Source organism: Capsicum annuum, chromosome 10, assembly GCF_002878395.1.
Source record: "Capsicum annuum cultivar UCD-10X-F1 chromosome 10, UCD10Xv1.1, whole genome shotgun sequence".
In the NCBI taxonomy this organism is placed as follows: Eukaryota; Viridiplantae; Streptophyta; class Magnoliopsida; order Solanales; family Solanaceae; genus Capsicum; species Capsicum annuum.
The window spans coordinates 124,126,921-124,153,949 of record NC_061120.1 but is presented as its reverse complement, the minus strand read 5'-3'; the positions used below and the strand labels follow the sequence as shown (position 1 = coordinate 124,153,949).

Sequence of the window (27,029 nt, the reverse complement as noted above, 5' to 3'; positions counted from 1 at the left end):
ATTTGGACAAGAATATGAAGACTCAATATGTAACATTTTCAATAATTTAACTCATCAAAACCATCCGAAAAATACCAAGACTCATTGTAACTTCGATATCAATATATCCAATAACTCAAATCGTCATAAGGAGGCTCAAAATTTGACATATGGCTCCAAAACACTTGGAAATACCAATAATTCATTCTTGAACTTAAAACGTGGATACATGTCCAAAATATATCAATTCTTGATAGAAACACCAAGAATCCCAATATTAAATCTCAATTCATAGAACGAAAATAGTCAAATACTCATGTGATTCAAAACTTACAATTCAAATCTTTATAAGTTCATAATCGAATTAATTAGACATAATTCAACTTACAGAACCATATGAATCCATTAAATAATCATAATTGGCAAGCTTGAACAATTTACATATATACATTATCAAAATCTTTTGGTAAGATATCTTGGAAATAAATTCATTTGCCAAACTCATAATAATCCATAATAAAAATTAAAGATACGGGCACAAGAACGGAAGAATTATTCTTGTTCAAAGCCCCACATACCTAAAAATGGAAGATGAATATGAACTTCCGACTCCAGAACTTTGTTCACAAAAATAAAAGGTGCTTCTCGAAGCCCTTAACAAGATCAACTCGAATCCCAAATCAATTGAAATTTCTACGGTTCAATAAGAGACATAGAAGGAAGAAATTTGGAGTAGTAGGGTTGGGGTTTGAGCCTTAGGAAATTTTGGAGAAAAATGAGCTATTGAATGCTCTTAATAGACTTAAATCCATGGTTTACCCGGATGGATGGGAGTGGGAATGACCAAAATACCCTTAAAAATCAAATAATGTCAAATTTGTCCTTTGGTAGACTGTTTTGATAGGCTGAAGTAGATCGACCATGACTTTTTGCTCCGATAGACAAATTGGAAGAAACCAATTTCATTGGAAAAAGGACTCTCAGAGCTTTCTGTTGATATATAGTATCTCGCCCAGATCGTTATGTACAAGGAGTTATAATCGTTTGAAGTTGACCCTAAAATTCCTCTGGCCTCAGTATTTTTTCCTGCACATTTACTGTTCACCACTATTCACGGTTAGATCGAAATTATGATAACTCATCGCTCGAGTGTCCGTTTTGGATGATCCATATATCGTTAGAAAGATTATTCGATGCTCTACGCGATGACGGGTCGCATATCTAGAAATTCCACACAGAAAAATAATTAATCACAATAAAGAACGAAATTCAACATATTTTCGTCCGAGATCTCAACGGACTCTTGGAAAGATAAAAAGGCTTTAACGACTCAACACATTTGGGAGCACAATATTTAACGGGAAAACTCAGGATATTACATCATCTACCCCTTGGAAACATTCGTCCCCGAATGTCGCTCGTTGGGTTAGGAAGACAAGGAAAATTGAGGATATGCAACTAAAATAGCTTGATGAACAAGTTTATATTTTTCTAAGCTTTGGAGTACTTTCCGACGCATAAGCTTATGATAATCACAACGACATAGTTGAGTATATTACTAAAAGAGTTGGATGAAGGAAAAATAATTAACTTCAATTTAAATACGCATTCACAAAGAAAGAGATGAAAGATCTAGGATATGAAAACTCGGGATATCACAATATCTCCCTTTTGGGATCGGTTCTCCCCGAATAATACTAATTGATACGCGGGACACTTTATGATCGATCCATGGATTAATACTTGGGTCGGGAACAAAAGAAAAGGGTAAATAGAATTTGGTAACTCGCTTCGACACAAATAAATCATTCTTGAAATGGTTATGCTCATGAAACTTCAAGTAGTGAGTTGGACCACATCGGAAGATAGAAGAAATATATGAATTCGTCGGAATAACTATCAAGTTGAATTTCTAGGTGCACGGACCGAATCAAGACACACTCTCATTCAATTAGGACATGATTCAAAATCTTTCCAAGTTTTTTTCAACGCTACTAGGAAGCAATTGGGTTTGGGATATGGTCCGAACAATATATATATATATATATATATATATATATTGAAATAAGGATTTATAACTCGACCCCAATTTTAAGTACGGAGCGTATGTCGATCAGTCTTATATCAAAATAAAAGTACTAGACCCCACACAGTACAACTCCTTACTTTCAACCTTATTAATACGCTTAGCACACCCTTTCTCCGCAATACTATTTTCCCCAAATACCATACTTACATGATTCAATTCATAATTCTCACAAGGCATTTGCAATCTTGGCTATTCGAATCTAACTAAGCCAAACTCTCTTTCCTCATTTTCAAGCTTAATTTGGAGTCACCAATTCCTCTACCTAACACTGTAATATAGCACCATTCCGAATTATAAATTTACACACATCCACATTGTTACAATTCCTTATCTCACACATAATTCTTATTACCACTCAATCAACTCTAATCCACTTAATACTCACCATTTTCAACCATCGTATTCATATCAACAAGTCTTGAAGCTTAGGGAACTATTCATAGGCCTATACGAAATTCAACTTATAGCAAGGCCAAGGCTTGCAACTAATATCCTCAGACAGGAGATATATTCACAATACATGAGTGCTATGCAAGATCAATTTACAAGAGCTTTTAGCTTAGACTTCTAAATCAACATAGACATAAAACTTATCGATAATATAAACTTTAATCTCTGTCCATATAAACACACATGATGTTCAAGCCTATCTTTATAATTACATATACACTCCTAATCAACACCCATAAAACACCTTTTTCAAATTCTACAATCCTTTATTAAGACAACTTCCGGGCACTATTCTTAAGAAAACACTCACTAACTTTTCCAATTAACTAAGCCATGCTCAAGACTTCACTTCAACAATTCCCTACCTACAAACCTAGATAAACCATCACACAACCACTTTCAAAAACACAACACGAAATGCTTCAAATAACCATGACATCCATCAAAAGCCTAGCCTCAAGCTTACTCCACACTTGCCACCTTAGCTAAAATGAACATGCCATAATTTTTATCAACAAAAAACCGCTCACTCCCTCTTATCGTCACCACTATTTATCCACACTCCTTCGACAAATGAAAAGTCATGAAAGGGTAGAATATGAAGGAATATTGTGTATGACTTGGTGCGGTTATTGAGGACGGAGAACTAGGGCATCAAATGCATGAATTCAACCAGAATCAAGATTAAAGTTTAAGGACACCCAAGACATAAATTGAATCTTATTGGTCGCTAAGGGTGTTGCCGGTGGACTGAACTTGAACATACAATAAAACTTAAGGACATGCATTATGAACCGCGCAACTTAAGTTTGGAGTTTATAGCTTATGGAATGTCGATTTCGCCCGCTAGAAAAATTGGGACTCCATATTTCGATAGTTAGGAGAATACATGATTTCCCATGATATGCATAAACATGTATTATGATCGGGAGAATGAACTTAAGGCATGAGAAAATATCGAAGTCATCGAAAAGGCTAGGGTAAAATAGGATCAACACCACTCCTTCTCACCACCAACTTACAACCCACCGATACACCTACCTGAATCCCGCAATTTAACTTAGTTAATTTTTTTCTACTATCTCCCCCTTAGACTTAAGCCAACACTCCAAGTTAATGAATCACCATACAAACTCTAGTCCATGGCATTCACTTTACTCTAGGGTCCCCGGATATACCCATACACAAGATCCATAACTTAACTCGCATAACTACACCCATGAGCGCAAAACCCAATCTTAACATAACTCTCAAATACCCACCAACTTAGACAACTTCAAAAGTTATCATACAACAATTCATGCACTCCGCAGCTTAGATTCTAGCACTTACCATGGATACATCAAACCTTCGCTAAACCATACTAACTTCTTCATGCTTTACTAACATCACATCTCAAGCTATAACCCTCGTCAGCCTCTAATGCCCAAGTTAACTCACAATTACATTGTATACCACATATCATCATTCATACTTACTCGATCAAGGATAACACTAACCACTTAACATTTAATAACTTAAAAAAAAATCCCCATAACACCTTAAGCATACTACTACCTCAACACACAATATCACACTTGATCACAAACAAATAAACTTAAGCTCCCGTACATACGGTTCAAACCTACTAAATCTCCTTCTTATCATTAATGCCATAGCAATTCAATCATTAAATTCATTTTTCTCATCACCCGCTATACAAATTAACAACTCACTCTGACTATGATTAACAATAATATCAAAAACTATTTCCATCTATCAAACACCCCAAACATACTAGTTCACCTAAACCTCATAACAACAATAATCATCCACAATTCCATGGCCTATGCCATAATAATTTATTAACACCGCCTTCCACCACGTTTCCAACCAATGCAAGAACAACAGAGTAAATAGCCAGCTGCTAGTGAATCAAAAAAGGCCTTACACGGCTTCACTAGACTTTGGTTTTGTATTTTGAAAAAGGAAATAAATATCAAAACAATTATGCTAGTGAATCGAAATAAGCCCCACATGGCTTCACTAGACTTCAAGTTTTCATCAAAAGATGATCAGAAAATATTTTCAAGAAATAAAAGCCCGGTACACCATAATCAAGAATCCGAGAATATGCGTCTCGTTTTACCTCAATTGAATGACTCAAGAGGGATGAGGGTACATCTTGAAAGCTATGGAACCTTTGCTAGTAAGCCCAGGAATATAATAAAGGGTTTAAGAGCTATTAAATGAGCTAATAAATGCCTGAACTTATGGTGCGTGGCATAAACAACAATGAACCTGTAACGAACCAAAAACAACACATAAAATTAAAATTTGGGAAACTTGACCAAAGGTCAATTAACAATCACAAACTTAATTGACAACCGTATTCCCCGAAAATGGAAATTACACCTCTCTTAAGAGAAAGTAAGCGGTCATTGTCCAATATATAACCCAACTAGGTTGGGGTCGAATCTCACAGGGAATACTATGTTCACTAAGTATTTTGGTTATTACTAGACTGTTTATCAAAGGTTCCAAATAAAAGGGGGCTTTTGATTTGTAAATTTAATTTTATTAGTTGTAACAGAAAGAATTCCAGTCAATGATTCTTATTACAAATAATAATTCAATGAGAGTATACAAACTAGAGTTATGGTCACCAAGACGTTCAAGAAGCTATGGTTGTAAATTAATTTTGAGTTTCCAATTAATCACTTCAATAGCAAGAGTTATTGAATCCTATAATTTACCCATTTGTCTCTCAACCTAAATGAGTAGATTATCCTTCAATTCTCTCAATCTTAAAAGATGGATTAATTTATTCAACTTATTCTCTCATGTGGGTTGATCCCGTTAAGGCATCAACCCTTAACCTGAAGGTTAAAGCCCTTAGATTCCATGTAAACCTTTTCTTTTCCCAACAAGCACTTTTCTATTCGAACAAGTGATATTTTTGGGCTCACCCTTCAAGTTTGCAACCAAGAAAGGTCATTATTGTGAAGAAGGGTTTATACAACTTCAGTTAACCATGGAAATCAAATGTTTTCACAACCCCAAATAGTTGTTCACATCAACGCTCCCATAACCCTAGTTATGGGAGCTTAGCCATGCATTTCAATAGAAGAAGAAGAAGAAGAAGAAGAAGAAGAATAAGAAATCATTATGTTTCTCATAAATAAATTCAGAAATTACATACAAAAATCACAAGATTTTTTCTTGAAATCTTTAAAAGAGAATAAGAATAGGCATACAATGTTTAGATCCATGATTCTAGCTTAAATATTCAGAGGATTTAAAATTTAAACTCAGAAAAAGCCACGTCCAAGTTAACGGTCACATCGACGGCTCATCGGTAGACTGATGGTCTGTCGAGTAGACCATCGTTGAGAGTCCCAAAATGCGATGTTCTGGATAAGGGTTAACGGTTATGTCGGTGGTCCGTCACTGGTCCGGCAGCCCATCACACATGTCACCACTTGATCCTCCAGATATCTAGGTTCTATTCCAAATTGACGGCTACGTTGGTGGTTCATTGAGTTACTGATGGTCTGCCTCTTGGACCGTCATAGGGGTTACTCATTTTCTCCTTTCTGTTTTACACTGGCAGATACCCTAACGGTTCGTCAGTTTGCCCGTCAGTGGCCTTTTTCTGCTATTTTTCAAAGTTTCTTCTTCAGCTAACTCCTTAACTGGAAAACACTCAAATCCAGTATTAAACACAACATCAGCTACCTGAAAACATACAATTATCCCTAGAAAAAAATGAAAGATATTCCGTCAAAAGTCGGAACATCATTAACAAAGGTTGATTATTTTTATTAATTTAATATTAACTAAGTTAGTTTATAAAGAACATTTTTAAGTAGTGCACTTATGATACAAAGAATGAAAAATACAATGGATACGAGACTGATCTTTTGTAACATGCAGAATGAAAAATACTATAATTCTTGTAATCTTCATCTTCCTCAAATTACGAACTCTAGAGAGCTCCTTCGCTTTTTAGCAGGAGGATAAATTAGAGTTGATAAAATTGTCACTATCAAAAATGGGTCAAATTGCGAGGGTTAATTTTAAGGTTTGCAGGGGTTTAAAACCCCTGCAAACTATAATTTTGGCAGTTCTCAAAACCCCCATAATATGAGCCGTTACAAATAAGTTGCGGCAGTTTTTTCCCGACTATCATAATTAATTTGCGAGGGTTATTTTGCGGCGGTTGACCCCCCATTACTCTAAATTTTTTTTTATAATAAATATTTATTTAAAAATTATGGGGGTTTAAAACCTCCGTAAATTTTTTTCGAAAAAAAAATTTAGTAGGGACCACCAATTTTCAATAACTAATTATAGATTCTAATTTTAGCTCAAATTTAATTGTTCCTTTAGGCATAACCTATAATCCAATATTTATTCAATTAATATATCATTAATACAACATGAGTAATTAAACATTGTAATTCACAAGAATATCAAAAATACATTGAACATTAAACTTCAAAATTAAAGTTTCAACATTAACATCTTCAAATTCTAAATTTTCAACATTAACTAGAATCTTCAAACTCCAAAATCAAATTTAAACACAAAACCAAATATTCTAAGATTCACTCCAACCATACAATTACATCATCATAATTGAATATCCAAGACAAATGCAATGAAATCAAAGAATGTCATTAGGATCATTATCATTACGTGACCTCCTTGTATCCATGGGCGAAATGGGTCCACTAGCCGCATCACTTGGCTACGTAAAAATGCAATGTATAAAAATCAATCGATAAACTTTTAGTCATTATAAACAACAGGTTATCGTGAACATCATGCTTTAACACCATGTTGGAAAATTTTCCAAAGTTCCAGAGAAAATCAAGCCTCTATAGTGAAATGCCATCATAATGAGGTGACATTATAGAGAGTTATTACTAGATTACTTACTAAATAGGCATGCAATGGAACAATTAACAGGTAGTACACAAATCACTGAGAAGATTCAGACTACGACCATTATTTTATTATTTTATGTGTTATGTCTATATCTATACTTGCAACAACAACATACCCAGTATATTCCTACCAAGAGGGGTCTGGGAAGGGTAAGTGTATGCAGTCCATACCACTACCTCAAATGTGAGATATAGAGGCTATTTTCGATAGATTCCCAGCTCAAAATAAAGCAATCTAGACAAGGAATAGTAAAAGAACAAGATACGATAGAAATCTGCATATCTAATAATACTATAAACAAGATGCAATTATAGTACATATCCTATGAAGTTAGAAGTGGAAAAATTTAACACCCTCTCCCTTGTCCGACATTATTTCACGCATACCTTTTCTTTTCAATTGTATAAAGTTACACCTTAAACAAGAAAATAATTAATCAACTAAATCAAAGCATATCATGTGTTACTTTCTCCTACATCATCCATTTACTAACAAACAAGGTGTATATACAGAGGCACCTACAGACCCCAATGCCACACAACTACACACTTCATCAAAAAAATATAAAAACACATTTAATAATGAGCAAACTCTTACCTAAAGGAGTCGTCTAGATACAAGCAGCGCGTTGATTCTTTTTTCTTTTTCCTTTAAGATGTAGTAAATAAATTAGATGGCCTTAGTTTGTTAAGCTAATCAACAAATACAAAAGAAAAACTAACTATTAACAATAGAATTTTGTCCACATGGATATGACAAGCCTGGTTTAGTCCAACTAGACCAAACCAGGGACATCACCATCACTAGAGGTCATCTAAAACATATTTCAATTGAAAAATGTAAAACAGTCTTTCATCTTATAGAACTACCTTAGCTATATCATAGTGGAATAATGCCCTGCTGATTAACACTCAAAACTATAGGGAAAAACCCAAAAATAAAGCTTCAAACACAAGCTAGAGTGAAGCCATCAAAAGGAAGCAATATGGCAAAATATCAGCTTTTCACTCATACTAAAAGCCACAAGACCATAACCATACAAGCCAAAGTAACATATAGAAATTGTTTTCCACTTATCTAATTGCAGGCTATTTCCAAAAACTGAATATAATTCTTAAAACTAGACCATTTTATAGCAAGAGAGGGACCTGAAGTTGGCTATGACTACCAACAGCTTTATCTAGGTAATCAAATTATCTACTTTAGTTAGGCATAGACTCCAATCAACCTAAACCATTCCCTAGGGAGTGATAATCATAATGTTGAGAGCAGATACTATTGATTTAATGATTTCTACTTCCTAGTGCTTCTTTCCCCTTACCAGTCAATGAAAAATTCAAGATACGACTCACCACATGGCACATAGACAGAGATTTATCTATTGAAAATGGCTATGACTATCAACAGCTTTATCCTTATTAAAATTTTTATATAGGCAATAAAATTATCTACTTCGATTCGGCAGAGCCTCCAATAAACCCTAACTATTCCTTAGGGAGTGATAAGTTGTAAGAACCCATAAAATCCTAAGCTCAACTCAGTCTTTTAAGTTTGCTAAGGGGTTCAAGACTTAGAAAAATTCTAGCTAAGTATTCAGACTTATTATTATTTTGGCCTTCGTAAGTTGGCAACTCTATTTTACGAATCTTATGACCTTAGAGTATCAATCTTTAGGTTGAATCATAATCAGGAATGTAAGTAGATGTTCCTGAATGATTTTTTTATTTTTTGGACCTCGTTTGACACATGTCTGGGAACCCAAAATAGTGTATCAACGTGATCTCGACGTGGCGCATCATCCATCGCATCGGTTAATATTTTTACTTGGCTTCCAGTTGCAATTTCCAGTGAATCAACACAGACACAATGTAGTTAGTTGGCTACGCGTCTATGTCAACGACGTAGTGCATCTTCTACGTGTCAACAGTCTGGTTTTCAATCATTAAAAGTCATATCCTTTGGGGGTATTTGGGTATTTCCCACCCCTATTCATCCCTAAACACGAGATTCAACCTTCATTGATCAAAATACACTCTTTCTCTCAAATTGCTTAAGAATAAGAACCCTAGGTGATTTAATTTCAAAGCCAAAGCTTAAGGTTTCACCATTTTTCTTCAAGAATTTAGCAACCAAGGTGTGTCAAGTGTTCATTCAAGGGTTCCTTCCACCCTTGGAGTCCAAGAAACTCTTTTAAACTTCAAGTAGCTTGATTTCATGTTTGCCATGATTTAGATTCAAGTATATTCATGATAATGTTGATTGGATTTCTATTCCATGACTAAGTGTAAGATTTATATAAAAACAACTATTATGCATGTACTATCATATGACTTCAATTTAAAGCCTTAAAATTGTGATGTTCATGTGTTGATTAGTACTATGTGCATATACAATGCCTCCCAAGTATTTGATGAGTTGTTCATGAGAATTAAATAATGAAATTATATCATGTTAGCATGTATTTAAGTTTATGTCATGTAAGTGTTTAATAGAATGTCCCAATGAATGAATGATGATCAAGTAGTTATTTATCATGTTTCAAGATTGTGTTGTGTCTTATAATTTATGGTATCGAGTCTTGAGGGTATTTAATACTCGATAATTTAGCTGATTACCTAGAGCCATGGTTAGTCTTAGGATAGTATCAGTTATGTCATGATCAGTAGTACTCTCAGTCAGTTACAAAACTCAAGAAAAGCTCAGTAGACTCAGTATCAGTACAGTCTAGTTCAATATTCAGTTCAGGCCTCAGTAAATTCAGCCAATTAACAAAATTCAGTAGTATTCCATTAGTCAACGGAACTCAGTGAACTCAGTTTAGTTTAGTTAGACAGTATAATCAGTAACAGTTTAGTCAAGCCTAGTATGAACTAGAAATCAGTTTAGTGTCTATTTAGTTGGGAGTAGGATTCAGCACCGAGTTAACCCAGGGATGGGGGCATTCCTGCTAGCAGAGAGTTTGACCCTTAGTAGCAATCCCTGTGTTACAGAACTATACAGCCAGCGTAGGTTGAGATATCCTCCTACCAGAGTAGGGTTGATATATCTTGTACGAGTTTTTCTGCCAGCGAGGGTTGACAAAAGAGATTCCTGTCAGAGAGGGTTAACTCATAGTTGTCTTTACCTGTGGTACGGTACTGATACCCTTCCAACTGGGGTTATAGGTTGGACCCCAATATATTCAAAAAGGGGAATGTCGATTAGATGATTACCTCCCACAGTCTCAGTTTTAGTTCCAGTCTCAGAATAGAACTCAGTTCAGTTTTATAGACTCAAGACTATCAAATATAGTCACTCAGTTTAGTACGAAACTCAGTATAGTTCCACAGGATCAAGACTGTCAGATACAGTCACTCAGTTATCAGCTACACAGTATCAGTAAACTTAGATATCAATAAATCAATAATTTACAACTCAGTATCTAGTGTTATCACGATCTTAGTTACAATATACGTATTCATGCATGTACTCTCATTCAGTTATATTCATGTCATTCAGTCAGTATTGTTCATGCATATGAACCCATGCATTTCAGCCTACCTCACTTTGCATACCAGTACATTTAAAGTACTGATGCATACCTTTCTTTTATGTTATGACATTTTATATCATAGGTTCAGACGTGCGGTCTCCCGATGATACTTAGTAGTTCAGATATCCAACTGACAGAGTTAGTGGTGAGTCCTCTTAGTTCGAGGATATGATGATTATTTTAGTAGTTCACCTTACTTTAGTAGTTCGGAGTTAGTTGAGGACTTGTTCCATTAACTCCATATCTCAAACAATTTAGAGGCTTTTTCAGACTAGAGTATTTTTAGACAGATGTATCAAATTTGGTATTTGTTATACCGTATTCAGTTTTATTACAGTATTGAACCTTATGGCATATCTTTTTCCTAATTTTCGTAGAATACAGTATTATTATTTAGTTATTGTAGTAGGTACCAGTCATGGGTTAGCTTGTGTTTCTTCGGAATTATGAGCACCTTGTAGCATTCGAGATACAGACTCAGGGCATTATATAAGCATAATATTGAGATCGGATACTATTGATTTAATGATTTCTACTTCTAGGCACTGCTTTCCCCTTACCAGTCAATGAAAAGTTCAAGATACCACTCACCACATGGCACACACTCACATATATTTGTCATAAGCCTAAAGACTTTTTTTTTCACTTAAGTTCTCTACATGCAAAACCAGGTGTTTAAGCTTAGGTCAGTATTAAATCTTCAATCTTTCTTATGATATCAATGCCCAAAATCACAACTCATTTTCAATATCTACTTATTTATTCTCTATGTAGATAATAACTACCTGTTAAGTAATTTGAACACAATAGAGTACACGAGCATGAAACAGTCGCAAAATTAGAATTAACACACTAGGAATGGCCTAAAAAACATAGAATGCATCTGGTGACAAAAGAGAACATTCAATATTGTTGTGTTATGGCAAAAACATTCTATGTCTATACCTGACTTGGTGTAATTTGACTGTGAAAGAAAGAATTATATACTGATGAATTGTGTAAAGAGTTTGGACTAATTAAGGCAAACAATGAAGTAAACAACATAAAATTACAAAAAATTTTCACAACCGATTCAATTGGAAAAAAAAAGTAAAGAGAACTTTACATACTGTTGTGGTAGAAACCATTGAAGGAGAGTCAAAGAGGCCCTCAAATTGTTTCGGTATCATTCCTTCTTTCATTATCATATATGCCTTCAAAGCAGTCATTATCTGATTGTGAGAATTCATCATTTGAGCAAAGTTTTCTCAACATTGGAATGAACAAGAACCTCCACTACTCGAAGCACTTATACCACCAAAATGAGGTCCATCTTGTTTAAAAACTCTACTAGGAACAACTCATAATCCCAAGAATCTCACCCTTCTAGAGTGCTTTGGCCCTAGCACCTTACTAATGACATCATTTGGCAAAACTTAAGACTCATCTATGGCGCTTTGGCTCAAAGCTAACTCAATTTTTTCCTACATATAGAAAAATTTTTGTCAAAATAAATTAAAAATAGAAATTTATTTGACATACCATGGTTAATTACTCGACAAGAGTCTATGGCACATAAGTATAACTCACACATATTTCTTTTGTCGCTTTATTGAAATATACTCCATCTTGATTCTTATAAGTAGCAACGTACATTTGTGCTCGTACAGGCCATTGTCCAGTCTCGAAAATCTATAAATTAAAAAACATAAACAAAATAATTTACTAGTTAGGAATAATTACATTCGGGGTTAATTCACTCATAATTTCAGGCCTTCTTGTAGTATTGGCTTTAGAGCCACAATGTGTAGAATTGTCTATTTCTTTCGATTTTCATGGTTCCTTTGACACATTTTCTTATAAAAATATATTTAAACCTCAATTAGAAAATAATAATTATACAACTATAAATAAATTCATTTACATAAATACCTTTATTTATTCTTTAAAATTATATTCAATAAAAGAAATCCATTAATCCGATGGGATCCCATCCGACACCTTATCCATAATCTGAGCTTTACTTTTAAGTGGATCATCAACTTCATTCTACATGTTAATCTTATTTGCAGCCCACTTTTTTCAATAGATAAATATACATGTCATCGACCAATTGATTCGGTTGTGTCAAAGAAGAATTTGGACTTCAAAATGAAAATATTGGCTAGCTTTTCAAATTCAAAGACGCGGTTAAAGTATATCATAGGTAAACTCGACCATTTCTCAAAGTTAATTAGAAATAAAGAGCAATCACACGCTAATATTTCACAAAAGCGCAAAAGTAGGCTGCGTGCTTCCCCAGATGGTTCATTATAAACATCAAACTTAACCATGATAGGCTCTTCACCTATTAAATTCAGTACTTTTTTAGCTTTTTCTTTGATATTCTTGACATGATTTCTTGAATCTATTATAAGGAAAAAGATTGGGCGAAGCTATCAGAGACATTATATTGGCTTAGAAAGGTCTGTTAAATATGTATTGATAGTATGAAGTATTGACCTATTGTGTCTACAACCCAGTGCATATTTGATTCATGTCTAGAATGATTTTAGGGTGCAGCCTCATCTGTTGGAGCCGTTTGTGATGAGTCTTAATTTACTGGAGTCGAATATGATGTAGAATGAATTGATCGAGATGACTGTGATGAGTCCTAATTTGTTTGACCCAGATGTGATGTAGAGTGAACTGATTAAGATGACTGTGATGAGTCCTAACCAACCGAATATGGATGTGATGATTCACGACCAGCAGGAGATGGCTGTGATCAGTCCCGACCAATAGAAAATGACTATGATGAGTCCCGACCAATAGGATATGGTTGTAATGAGTCCTGATAAACAGGAGATGTATGTGATGTCACATGAACTGATAGAGATGGTTGTGATTCAAGGAAAATTGTCAGACCCGGATGTGGAGTGTCCTAGTCTATAGGAGCTGGATGGGATGCTGAATAAACTAGTCGAGATAGTTGTGGTGCATGTTGAATTGGCGAAGACAGATTTATCTTGTCCAGAAAAGAAAGTGTTGGTCAGTACCTTATGATGTAGACACCGACGAACCTAGTTTTTGCTTTTTCTACAACTGCTTGAACCTTGGCATATCTGCATTAAACAATGTAGTGTTTAGTAAGATAACATCTAGGAAGTTACACCTCACAGTAGTAACACTATAACACAACTACAGTAGACTTCACTAAAGCACATTAATCAAATAATTATAAGCAACAATTACAATATTTGGCTTTTGACTACAATTATATTTGGTCTGTGACACCATAATGGAGTTTTGTCACACCTCTACACTGACATATTGCAACTCACTCATCATAGAATAAACAAGCATAACATATTTTGTGAAAAGTACAATTAAGACCCCCAATTGAGAAAACCACTCTGTTACCTGGATCCCAAAGAAGTTTTTATCAATAGTACAATCAAGATCTGTAACAAATGCTAAAGTTATAGAGTTTTAATGACTGTACACAGACTTTGATGCTTAACAAACTAACATAGAAAGGAGAATTTTACACTTGGTGTAACAAGCAACATGGAATTAATAGAATATGCAGTAGACTAGATAGAACTTTTGGCAATAATTTGTGGATGTTGCAGTGAGACACCTTTACACTGAGTATGAGCTGCCTGCTATTTCTGATCATTCACCCGTGCTTTTTACTATTCATCAGACTATCAGGACTCCAAGAATCCCTTTCAAATCTTTTAATTTATGGACTAATCATCCTAGTTTTCTTGCTCTAAAAGAAGGTGTATAGAAGAAGAGATATGAAGGTAGAGTTATGAAAATAATTTGGGCTAAACTTAAAGCTCTCAGACCTATACTAAAGTTCTTGAAAACTGAACAATACAAAGGTGTTACACAGAAGATTTGTTAAGGACAAAAGTGATCTTTAACTTATTCAAGCTACTATTCAAACTGTTTGTAGGAATGTGAATCGGGTATCTGTATCAGTGTTTTCATGACCGATACAAACTGTTTGCTGGAGAAGTAAATAAAATAGAAAGAGCAACGTGATGCTAAAAAGTAAAACCCTTTCATGCCTTCTGTCAATACTTGGCCTGTGGGAGAGCATATGCTCTTTTTTTTCTTGCGCTTTTTCTCTTTCTTTTTTCCCTTCTCATTAATTAGAGACCACAATCTATAGTGTGCAGTACAGAACAGCTGAACAAAGAACACAACCCTACAGATCCTTTGTCATTGGCTAAAATAAGTTATTTACAATAACATACCAGTATAATCCCAAAAGTGGGGTCTGGGAAAGGTGGTTTATATGCAGCCTTACCCCTACCTTGTATGGGTAGAGAGATTGTTTCCGATAGACCCTTATCCCAGGTAAAACATATAAATAAACTAGTATATAAAACAAATATATAGTGAAAAAGACATGCTGAAAACAACAAAGAAGAGAAGACTAGCAATGGAAAATAATACAATAACTGAAGCAAAGGAAATAACTTAAATAAGTTATGACGGAAAAATAACTTCATACAACGGGGGACAATGCAAAATAAACATCTACTTCTTGGATTACTCCAATGTGACAATAACTGGGCCAGAAGAGAAAAATAAGCAACCTATGAGAAAGCAATGCACACCCAAACATAGGTAGAGGGTATTAAAATCAAGAATTATATGGTTATATAGAGAAGAGTCATTGGTAGATTTTATTAGCTTATCAGCTAAAATCTTTTCGGTACTTGTAATCCTTCTTCTTTAACTGATCTTTGCAGTCTTAGTGCTCATCTAAATTCTACAATAAGCCAATAAAACTTTTACTTACTTACCTTCTCAGGAAAAATCCAGTAATATATGGTAAGATGCAAATACTAAATACTTCTCTATTATAGTGAAGGAAAGAAGCCAAAGGAAACAAATATGTGAACTCATTTCACTTGATGGTGCTAAAAACTCCTAAAAACATCAAGAAAGAAGTACTCATGTTCTAAAAAAATCTCATGGGTCTGCTGTTAGCACTCTACCAGTTATAGACAATGATTGTGATGTAGAATGGACCTTAGTTATTCCAGGCATAGAAATTACAGCTCATCGAAGATGTTACTGAACAAGAAATACTGGATGTTTTATGGGCTATTGGGTATGAGAAAGCAGCTGGTGTGGATGGGTATAGTGCCCATTTCTTCAAGAAAGCATGGAAAATTATTAAAGGAGTCATTGTTCAGGCAGTTAAGGACTTTTTTTGTTATGGAAAAATTTCATAGAGCAACTAATTGCGCAACCATTAAGTTGGTACTAAGACACCTAATCCAATAACAATCAAAGAGTTCAGACCAATTGCATGTTGTACTGTAATATACAAGATTATATCCAAAGTTTTGTCTACAAGATTGCAATCAAGAAATCTAATACTTTCTCTCCCAAAGGTTTACCCATAAAAACACATACATTGAGTTTAATTATAGGAACAATTTTGCAACTCACTCATTATAGAATAAATGAGCATAATATATTTTGTGAATAGTACAATCAAAACCCCCAATCGAGAAAATTACTCCGTTACCTGGATCCCAAAGAAGTTTTTATGAATAGTACAATCAAGACCCCCAATCAGTTCCTGTCCTCCAGCTTTTTGCCCTGAGATAAGAAACCACATAACATACCAGAAGATATTTTCAATATTAAACACAAGAATGGAGAAACAAAATAAATGTATCTGCCTAATCAAAATGAGAAAACCAATCCGTTACCTGGCTCCCAAAGAAGTTTCTGTGAACAGTACAACCAAGACCCCCAGTCAGTTCTTGTCCTTCAGTTTTTTGCCTTGAGATAAGAAACCACCTAACATACCAGGAAGATACACACACTACTCCCCACAAGTGACTACAACTATTCTCTAGTTATAAATGAGAAAGATCAAGAATTATATAAAGAACAATGATAACTTTCATAGCCAAAAAATAGAAAGTCTTGAAAAAAAACACTAATCAAGCGAGAAAAATAAAGTGCCAAAGAAAACTAGAAAAAAATGATATATCTATTTAGTCATATACACCTCTATTGTAATTTGGACATTCTCGTAATCAACATAAAAAATAGTCCAAATTCTTGTTGTTGGTATGGCTCAGTCTCATATATTTCCTCTTCATCAACCTCTCCCATGTCAAGCAAATCTCTTGGATTTAGATGTACAGCCAAACTTCATTCTTTATCATTTTTATCATCAATATAGTAGACCATATTTGCTTGTGATGCTTCAATATATGCGTCATCATCCACACGATCATTGGTATGAATCAATTTGAAAAAGTTGTCAAAATTAAACTTCCAAGTATTTATTTTAAACCCTCTATTCTGGGTAGTATCAACCCACTAGCATTTAAAAAAACAACCCTAAATTAGCCATAATAATTAAGCTCAATAATATCTTCCAACTTTACATAATATGGCAAGTCTACTTATGTTGCATGTCTATCTGCACTAGATGCAACACAAGAAGTGTTAGAGACAAGAAAAACTCCACTATTTTGAGTTTTTAATCCTTGTTCTCTAGACAAAGTTAGGAATTTGAATCCATTAATATTATAAGCATTGAATTTTCTTGCATTTTGGGTTGGACCTTGTGCTAACAACTTCATCTTATCAGAGATAGTATCTGCTATATTTGGATTCATAATCAAAACATATAAAACACTTATATTAGAAATTATAAATTGAAATAAGAAAGTTATATGAAAAAAACATTCTAATATCATTCATTCACTCGCTTAGGAAACCAATCAGTGAACTCTTTACTAACTCTTCTCTTTACCTCTGTTGCTGAAACTCTTTGCCTCTTGTACTTCTTTTGATGTAATCTCTAAATTCACTATAAAGGCATTATAATTAGCAATTTTAATCTAATTTCTCAAAACATATCTTACAAATCAAATCAATGTAGATTTTCTTACTCAATAAATGGCTTCACAGCTGCACAATTAAGTAACACATATCGATGATCTAGTGTTTTCTCCAAATGAGCCAGCGATTTTGTTATAAAGCCTCCAACATGCTTACCTTGTTGAGGGAACATACTTGACTTTTCAGAAGCCTCATTTTGTCTTGGTTTATTATTTACACATTTAGGTCGATTTAACCTTGACTCAATTTCCTCAAAATAATAAGAATAAAGAGTAAGAGATTCTTCAACTATGGAACCTTCTGCTTGTGATTTGTTCCCTGCAAGGGACTTGAAATGGCCCAACAATCTATACCCAAAAATATTAATGTGTAAGATGAAGCATTTATGTTGAAATACTACTGCAAAATAAACTAAAATGATTTTGAATAACGAATATCTTACCTTTCAACTGAATACATTCAACGATAATGTACCAGGCCACTTTTTTTTACCTCATTAACTAAATGAACAGTTAGATGAATCATTATAGTAAAAAATGATGGAGAAATAAAATCTCTAAATGGCAAAGAGTTTCCACAATTTGATTTTGTAGCTTGTCTAAGTCTACAAGACTTAAACTTTTCAAACAAAGTTGCCTGAAAAGGGAAGAAAACTCAACCAAAGTTACAACAACCTATCTTGGAAGCACATTATGAATTGCTATGGGTAACAACTTTTGCATAAGAATATGATAATAATGGCTTTTTAATCTAAAATTTTTTTTGATCCAAATCAATACGATGAGATATATTACTTGAATAACCATCCGGCACTGAGATATTCTTTAAAGTCTTGAGAAAGGCCACTTTCTTGTTCTTTGGAATTGCAAATGCAACAAGTTTACACTCATTATTCTCATTGACCCAAAGATCACGCCTTATGCCCATATCTTGTAGATCTCTTCGGGCCTTAACATGATCTTTTGACTTTTCTTTATCATCTAACAATGTGTATATAACATTGCCAAACACATTCTTTTCAATATTCATCGGATCTAAATTATGGGGCAATAGATTAAACTCCTAAAATAGAAGATCAAAGAATATACTTTTCTTCTTCCATTGTTGAGTTGCATCTTCCCCAACATTCTTTTTCCTTTTTCTATTCTGCAACTATGATTGTCTTCCAAATGTGACATTGATACCTTTCACCCGTTGGAAAATTTTTGACCCAGATAACTTTTTTGAAGGGTTCACTCTTCCATATTTCCATCAAAATGATGTCTCATCAATCTAAATTTATGATTTCTTTCGAAGAATCTATGGTGGCTAATAAAATACCACTTTCTACTATGACGAAGTCGATAAGTTTTTGCATCTAAATTACAAGAAGGATATGCAAGACCAGTATGCATGTTCCAACCAGATAAGATATCAAGTCCAGAATATCACTAATTGTCCACAAAAGAGTTGCTTACATTTTGAACATTTCATTCTTTGATGAATAAAAAGTATCTACACCTGCACTCCACAACTCATTCAACTCCTTAATAAGTGGTTGTAGATATACATCTATGTTATTCCCTACTGTACGTGGACCTGGAATGATCATTGAGAGGATAAAATTTGATTGCTTCATACAAAACCAAGGAAGAAGATTGTATGGAAACAAAACCTCTGGCCAAATATTGTAGTTAGTACTCATCGATCCAAAAGGATTGAAACCATCACTAGCTAGTCCTAATCGAACATTTAAAGGATCAGAAGCAAATTTAGGATAATTACTATCAAGCCTTTTCCATGCTTCACCATCTCGAGGGTGCCTTAAGATTCCATCTTTATTATCATCCTCTGCATACCATCTCATATGCTCTGCAGTTTTAGAGCACATAAACAATCTTTGTAAGCTTTTGCAAGCTTTTTTTGCTTCTTCTTTTGTTTCTTACTTGTACTAGGAGCATGATCAAAATTGCTATCCTTCTCGAGCTTCCATCTAGAATTGTGACAATACTTACATGATTTTGCATTAACATCATCTTCCCAGTACAATATACAATCATTTGGGCAAGCATCTATCTTGATATAATCAAGACACAACTTGTTGATGATTTTCTTAGCCTCATAAAAAGATATATGGATCTTTGTAAGTTTAAATGCATCCCTAAGTAGATCTAGCAGCATAGTCATTCCCTTATCACTTAATCCATACAAACACTTTATGTGATAAAGCTTTAACAAATATTCCAACTTTGAGTACTTTGATCCTTCATACAAATCTTCACTCCCATCTTTAAGAAATTTAAAATAATCTTTGTTATTTGAACCAGACAAATCATGTAAAGTTTCTTCTTCTCCCACTACTTGTGACGGGCATACATCAATAGCCTCATGCCTTAAACCCCCAATGCTTCATTAATCAATAATTCAATAGGATTGTCAAAAACCTCTATGTTTCTGGAATTAGGCAAAACGTTTATTTCCCCATGTACAACCCAAGTGACGTAATTTTTAGGGAAATCCTTATTCATCAAATGGTGAAACACCACTTTTTTTGTTTGCCACTTTTTAAAACCACATATAGGACATGGGCACTTTATTTTCTCTCATATAGCTCCATTGGTAAATGCAAAATCTAGAAACTAATTCAAGCCAGGCAAATACTCTGGTGTGCTTCTTTGCATTCCAGTCGAAGATCTATCCATTAAAGAATTTGATGAATATGCTAAACATTACCTATAAGATTTCATAAAGAAGAAAAGTAAATGCAATAGAAAATAAATAAATTAATGAACTCTAACAAAGAACATACATAACAAAATATCTTATGAAAAATTACTCTAACATATAATTATGATGTCTGGGTTAATTTTTCCACAACTCAACTAACTTTACAAACATAGAAAACAAATTCAACGACCATAATCAATTAATAATGATGGAAAATCTTCTCCCTTAAAAGTAGAACCTGCACATCTATTTATTTGGTAATTTAAAAATCCCCAGACTAATACCACACAATTCAAAACCTAGTGATTGAATAACAGAGTAAATAACAATGTCAAATGAGGCAATACAACTAGGGTAATGTTATGATATACAGATATTATTTACTAAGTTCAAGAATGGAAATATTGGTATACATGGTCATTGTCCCCAAAGTGAAAGTCCTACTTTAAGTAATGCCTTAACTAGTGGACAGGCCAACTTTGTGTTCTTGTTAAAAGAGAGTAATATGAAGGATTTCTCAAGTGTTGCAGCCAAACACATCAGATAAGTGATTAATTCGGTCATCTTTGTAATAAAAAACTTTTGTCGACTTCCTTTATTGGATGTCTCATCCTCCAGCGAGGTGGTTAGCAGTTATTAAGACTATAACTACATAATGACAAGATCGATAGAATAGTTATATTAAGCACAAAAAACTATTTTGAATAAGCAAAAACTGTCTTTCTGAATAGTTTTTGTCACACATAGAAACACTAACGCGAATAAAAGACCAGTTCAACATTTCTAAATCACTCAATTCATATGAAATGAGGAGACCGTCGATTTTTTCATCATACAACATAAAAAGAAATGTTGCTTTTGTCGTCTGTAGATAAAAAATCATAAGCTAGTACAATCCCATAGAAAGGGAATGTATTCTATTTTCTATCTTTTCATTTTCTATTTAGTAACAATTGTATCATTCTATCAACTTATGCGTGAAAAACAGGTAACGATCGGTTAATATTTGCTCTCGCTATGGTAATCAAATCAAAATATGTAAGGATTAAAACTAGCAATGTGTTACAGGACACATAAATTCTTAAGTCTAATAACACATAAAAAGATGAAGCTACTGATAAAGAACTACAAGTCTGCAACTTCAAATGCACTTAATAATGAAAAAAATAGACATAAAAATCCCCAATGTATTCAAACAATCTCCAGAGAAAAAAAGAAGTACAAGTTGACAACTTCAAATGCACCTAATAATGAACAAAATAGACATAAAATCAAGATAAAAAAATGCAATATTCATAAAATCACCAATGTTCAAATAGTCTCCAAAAAACTATAAGTTTACAACTTCAAATGCAAGTAACTACAAGTTCACAACTTCAAGTACAAGTAATAATGAACAAAAATATGCATTAATTGTTGCTTACAGAGAGATAAAAGGCGAGGAAGTCGGTGCCGGAGCCGGAGTTGTACGAGTCACAGAATCTTTCAATATCGGAGCTAGAGCTGTACAAGCCACATAAACAAAGTTATTATCAGTACTGCCTCATAGGAAATTTTGGGAAATCTCTACCAATTGAGCATGTTTGATATGAAATTTCTTAAATTGAAAAAAGAGAACTCACTGTGTAGGAATGGCTAAGGATCAATCAGAGCTAGAAAGGAAATGGCCGACCGAAGACCTCTTACTGTGCAGCAATGGTCGGGGCACCTCTCTCTAATTGGGGAAAAATAAGAGGTAGAAATGTTTTTTGGGGTAAAAAGAGGTAAATATCATAGCAGTTCATAGTTTTTTTTTTGTATAGCGGGGGTTAAACCCCCCGCAAATTATATAATATTTTAGCGGTATTCTTTTGAATGTATAGCGGGGGTTAAAACCTCCACTAATTATATAATTTTTAGTGGTATTTTTTGATGTATAGCAGGGGTTAAAACCCCCGCAAATTATATAATTTTTAGTGGCACATTTTCAACCCCCACATTTAATATAATTTTGCAGGGGTTAAACTAAACCCAGCAATTGTACCCATTTGTTGTAAATTGAACTTAAGTCAAAGTAAGGATAAACTAAAAATCATGCAAAACTTGTTAGTAATATATCTGTCACCTTAACTTGGTAGTAAATTTAATGTAAAAAATAAATAAATTAACAACACATAAAGTTAAAATTAAGAGAGAGTGAGAGAGAGGTGGCATGGGGGGGATCGGGTATGACAAGGATGAAATGGACCCAATGCAATGTTACTCCTATTTCATTTTTATGATCGACTATTTTAAATGCCTTAAGACAAGATGAAAGAAATTCTTAAAGAAACTTATTCAAGAGCAATAAAATAAAATACTAAAGAATTTAAAAAACATGTAAAGCTACAATACATATGTATAATATAAAGATTGTATTAAAGCATGTGGATAATTTACTATAGTAGTAAAAGTTGTCAAGTCTTTGATACTTTTAAAAGAGTGACATATAAAATTAGAAAGAAGGAAGTAACGAGGTACTTTATATTTTTATAACCAAATTTGGGGCGTACAGGCATGTGATGAGAAAGGGCGCGGATGCCTCAATTCGTAGGTGTGAAAGGCTAGCTTTGGATAGCTTCAGGAGGAGTAGAGGTAGGCCGAAGAAATATTGGAGAGATGTGATTAGATATTACATAGAGCAGCTACAACTTACTGAGAACATAACCCTAGATAGGAAAATGTGGAGGTCGCGAATAAGGGTAGAAGGCTAATGTAAGTGTATGGGTTGTAGCAAGTAGTTACAAGAGCTCTTGTGTAGCCGGGTTAGTAATTCTAGGACTGTGTCCATAAGTAGGAGCCTCTAGCTAGGAGAGTTTGGGTATGGTGGGTGTCTTTGGTCTGTGAGTGTATGTTACTACTAGGTGAGTGTCGTATTTCTTATTTCTTATTTCGTATTGCTCTTATTTCTCTTATTTCGTATTGCTCTGATTTCTATTTTTTTTATTTCTTATTCCTTATTTCTGTTATGTCATCCATCATGCTTCATGTTTCATTACGACCTTATTTACTGTTCTTTATCTTGAGCCGGGGGTCTATCGGAAACAACCTCTCTACTTCTTTGGAGGTAGCAGTATGAACTGCGTACATTTTACCCTCCCCAAATCCCACTTTGTGGGAATACATTGAATTTGTTGTTGTTGTTGTTGTTGTTGTTGTTGTTGTTGTAATAATAATAATAATAATAATAATAATAATAATAATAATAATAATAATAATAATAATAATAATAATAATAATAATAATAATAAATAATTATGTATTTGCATAAATAATTTAGTAAATATTAATAAGTATGTAAAAAGTTATATTTACATTAGTAAAATTATAAAATTAATGATATGTTAAATTGTATATATTAAAATTATGAATGCAACAAGTATATTCATTTGATGCTCAAATAAAATGTAAAAAAAATATTAATATTAAATTTGATAAAATAGCAACTTAGAATATGTATATTCATTTGATACTAAAATAATATATATAAAAAATTAATATTAAATTTAATAAAATAACAGTCTAGGAGATAAATTGAGAGGTCAAAATTGAATATCTAACAAGTGAACAGTTAGAAAATTTACTCTCTTTCCTGTGAACATTATAAATAAAGATAGTTGATATTGTCTCTTATCTCTATATTTTCTTTGAAATTTTAAATTTTCAAATGACATGTTTAAAATTATAATATTAAAATTATTTTAATATATTTAACATATCTTTAATTTAATAGAGATTCAATTTTTTTCCTTCAAAACTCTATATCCAATCAAACAATATTATTTTTTTTTGGAAACAGAGAATATTTATTTTTGGACGAGAAGGCATATATGAGGAAAAAAATCTACTTTAAAGATAGTTCAAGTACCCTTTTTAAGCTTGAGGATAAACGAACGAACCTGCTTGTCACTCCTTACATGGAGTGAAGCAAACCTTCTGCCCTGCATTTCTTTTCCCAAGACTCCAACACAATTTCCTAAATCAATGGAGACTCTCAAAATTTCATCTAGAATATCACATGTACAAAATAAAATTCTTCCCTTAAACATCAAACCTTATCCCCTTATCCACAATTCTCGAATTCTTGGTTTTTACAGCAACAAAGGACGCACTTTTTCTTATACTGTTACATGTAAGCTCAATACAGTTAAAGGGAAGAAACCCAGCAAGGGAAAAACAGTGCTAGGCTCTGATGGTGCAGCGCCACCAGTTGTTGAAGTAGAAGAAAGGTCTGTAGGAAGGAAGGTAGAGGAGCCGCCAAAGAGTAGTGGTGTTGGTTTTGGGATATTCAAGAAATTGCCTAGGAAAGTGTTGGGAGTTTTGTCTAATTTGCCTTTGGCTATTGCTGAGATGTTTGCTGTTGCTGCCTTAATGGCCTTAGGTAAATTTCTGAAATGTTTCTTTACGTCTTACTTCTTAATATGAAAAGAATTTTGTTATTATCTTCTAATACTAACCGTATTATTAAACGACTACATAAAGTATTAGTGGTCAAAGTTAGATTTTGAAAACATGATTAATAAGGTTTAGTAAATTAGTATTAGTTTAGTAAAATAAATCTCTAATAAATATTTTGAGTACCAAGTCAACATGACACGAGTAAAATGAAACCGCGAGTAAATATGTGTGAATGTGGTGTGAAAAGCCTTTAGATAGTTTGCTCAAAGCTACAGTTAATGCCTAGATAAATTGTTTACTTTTATATGATCTGTTATTCTGGTAGAGACTTGAATGTCACTTTAAAGATAACTGTGAGATTTCGAGAAATCCTAGTTTGCCTTAAAAAACAACTTATTTACCATAATTGAACGAAATGTGCCCAAATAAAGTCGAACATATGTAGAGGAATTGTATAGCTAATCCCAGCTAATTTGGAATTGAGGAGTAAATGATTGATTGATTGAGAAATGTAGTGTAATTCATGAATATGTGTGATATACATATAACCATAGAGGCACAAATGATTATGATGTAACTGGTGTTGATTCTGTACAAAATAAACCTATCCAACTGCATTCTTATCCTTGATGATTTATATAACAAGTAGCTGTTCTAATTGCATACTTTTGCGGCTTTGCTGCAGACCTGCAGTATAGGCATTCATGTTCTGAATTATTAGATTCCAATTTGGAGCTCTCATTCTATCTCAATTCTCACCATCGCTGCAAAATCCACAAAAGATATCTTGTTCTTGTGATATTCCAAGTCCATTTCACTTAATTATATATAAAGAAAAGACATTACTACTCCAATTCCATCTTTTGTATAACTATGAGCTTTTTCTCAAAATCGTAGCAATACATTTAAGCTTTTACCTCTGAAAATTATCATGAAACCATATAAATTAGTCTGTAATGTATTGTGAAATTATTGTTCAATATGTGTTCTTATTCAAATGTTAAATTTGACTGTAAACTATTTTTTCCACCATAAATCAATCATCCTGATCACTTCTTATTATTTGTTCCTCTAAATGTGAGTATTCTGCAATAACTAGAGATTGGTTTTGTTTCCATTTGTTCCCCTGAAGGAACTTTCATTGACCAAGGAGAGGCTCCAGATTACTACTTTCAAAAGTTTCCTGAAGATCATCCTCCCTTGGGGTTTTTCACCTGGCGATGGGTTCTCACCCTTGGCTTTGATCATATGTTCTCATCACCCGTTTTCCTGGGGACATTGGCTTTTTTAGGAGCATCCTTGATGGCTTGCACATACACAACACAGATTCCCCTTGTGAAGGTAGCAAGAAGGTCTGCTTTTGGGTCCACATAGATGTCATTTTTCTTCTTAGGTTCTCTAAGTTAAGCTAGAGTTAAAAGAAATTGACTGAATTTGCAGATGGTCTTTCTTACAATCAGCAGAGACAATTCGTAAGCTAGAATATGTGGATACTCTGCCTAGGGCATCAGTTAAAGACTTGGGGGTTATACTGATGGGAGATGGATACGAGGTATAAACATAACATTCTCCTAGTTTTCTTTTTGATTTGTTTCTTTTCTTGGTTAGAAGTGAAATGTCCAGATTTAAGGGTCTGTCGTAGGAATGGGCGACTTTAGATATTTCATTTCTACCAAAAGGAGAAATGCTCAGGTACATTAATAGATAACTAAAAAAAGTTGTCTATGAGGGGGTGCGGATATAGGCGATTAACTAACATATAAAATAGATTTATTATATATCTAATGAATCTATTTTTCTTTGTGCGTGGATATTTCTTAAATTTTGTTTCAATATCTTTTAATGATTTATCCTTTTCGTAAGATATATTTATTAATTTGTCTGGTTTATTATTTTATCCTGTAGTAATTGCAGAGTTACAAATTTCTGTATAATAATTTATCCTAACTGTACTGTAATGTATATCTGATTCTAGATTTTCAATGTTATTTATTATCTTGTGTTGTTCTTCTCGTAGTGAGTTTTTTATATAATTTAAAAAACTCACTACGAGAAGAACAACACAAGATA

At 33.5% G+C, this 27,029-nt stretch overlaps 1 protein-coding gene and 1 long non-coding RNA gene across 3 annotated transcripts in view; one reads left to right on the top strand and one right to left on the bottom strand.

The window, feature by feature from the left end:
• Positions 1 to 7,110: 7,110 nt before the first annotated feature.
• On the bottom strand, positions 7,111 to 22,880 carry LOC107844956. Of its 2 annotated transcripts, XR_001666645.2 has the most exons (8): positions 22,166 to 22,880; positions 17,888 to 22,046; positions 16,688 to 17,805; positions 16,501 to 16,574; positions 14,000 to 14,065; positions 12,552 to 12,653; positions 12,092 to 12,445; positions 7,111 to 7,250 (listed from the first exon to the last, which is right to left on the bottom strand). It is a non-coding gene; the product is annotated as an uncharacterized LOC107844956 (long non-coding RNA). The 2 variants fall into 2 exon arrangements; XR_007045850.1 differs by having other exon boundaries at positions 16,688 to 22,046.
• Positions 22,881 to 24,404: 1,524 nt separating this feature from the next.
• Positions 24,405 to 27,029, top strand: part of LOC107845504 (cytochrome c biogenesis protein CCS1, chloroplastic) — a 9,367-nt gene continuing 6,742 nt past the window's right edge. Inside the window, exons 1-3 of the mRNA XM_016689864.2 lie at positions 24,405 to 24,942; positions 26,092 to 26,311; positions 26,400 to 26,511. Coding sequence (XP_016545350.2) covers positions 24,546 to 24,942; positions 26,092 to 26,311; positions 26,400 to 26,511 — 729 coding nt within the window. The 5' untranslated portion in view covers positions 24,405 to 24,545. The remainder of the gene's footprint in view (positions 24,943 to 26,091; positions 26,312 to 26,399; positions 26,512 to 27,029) is intronic.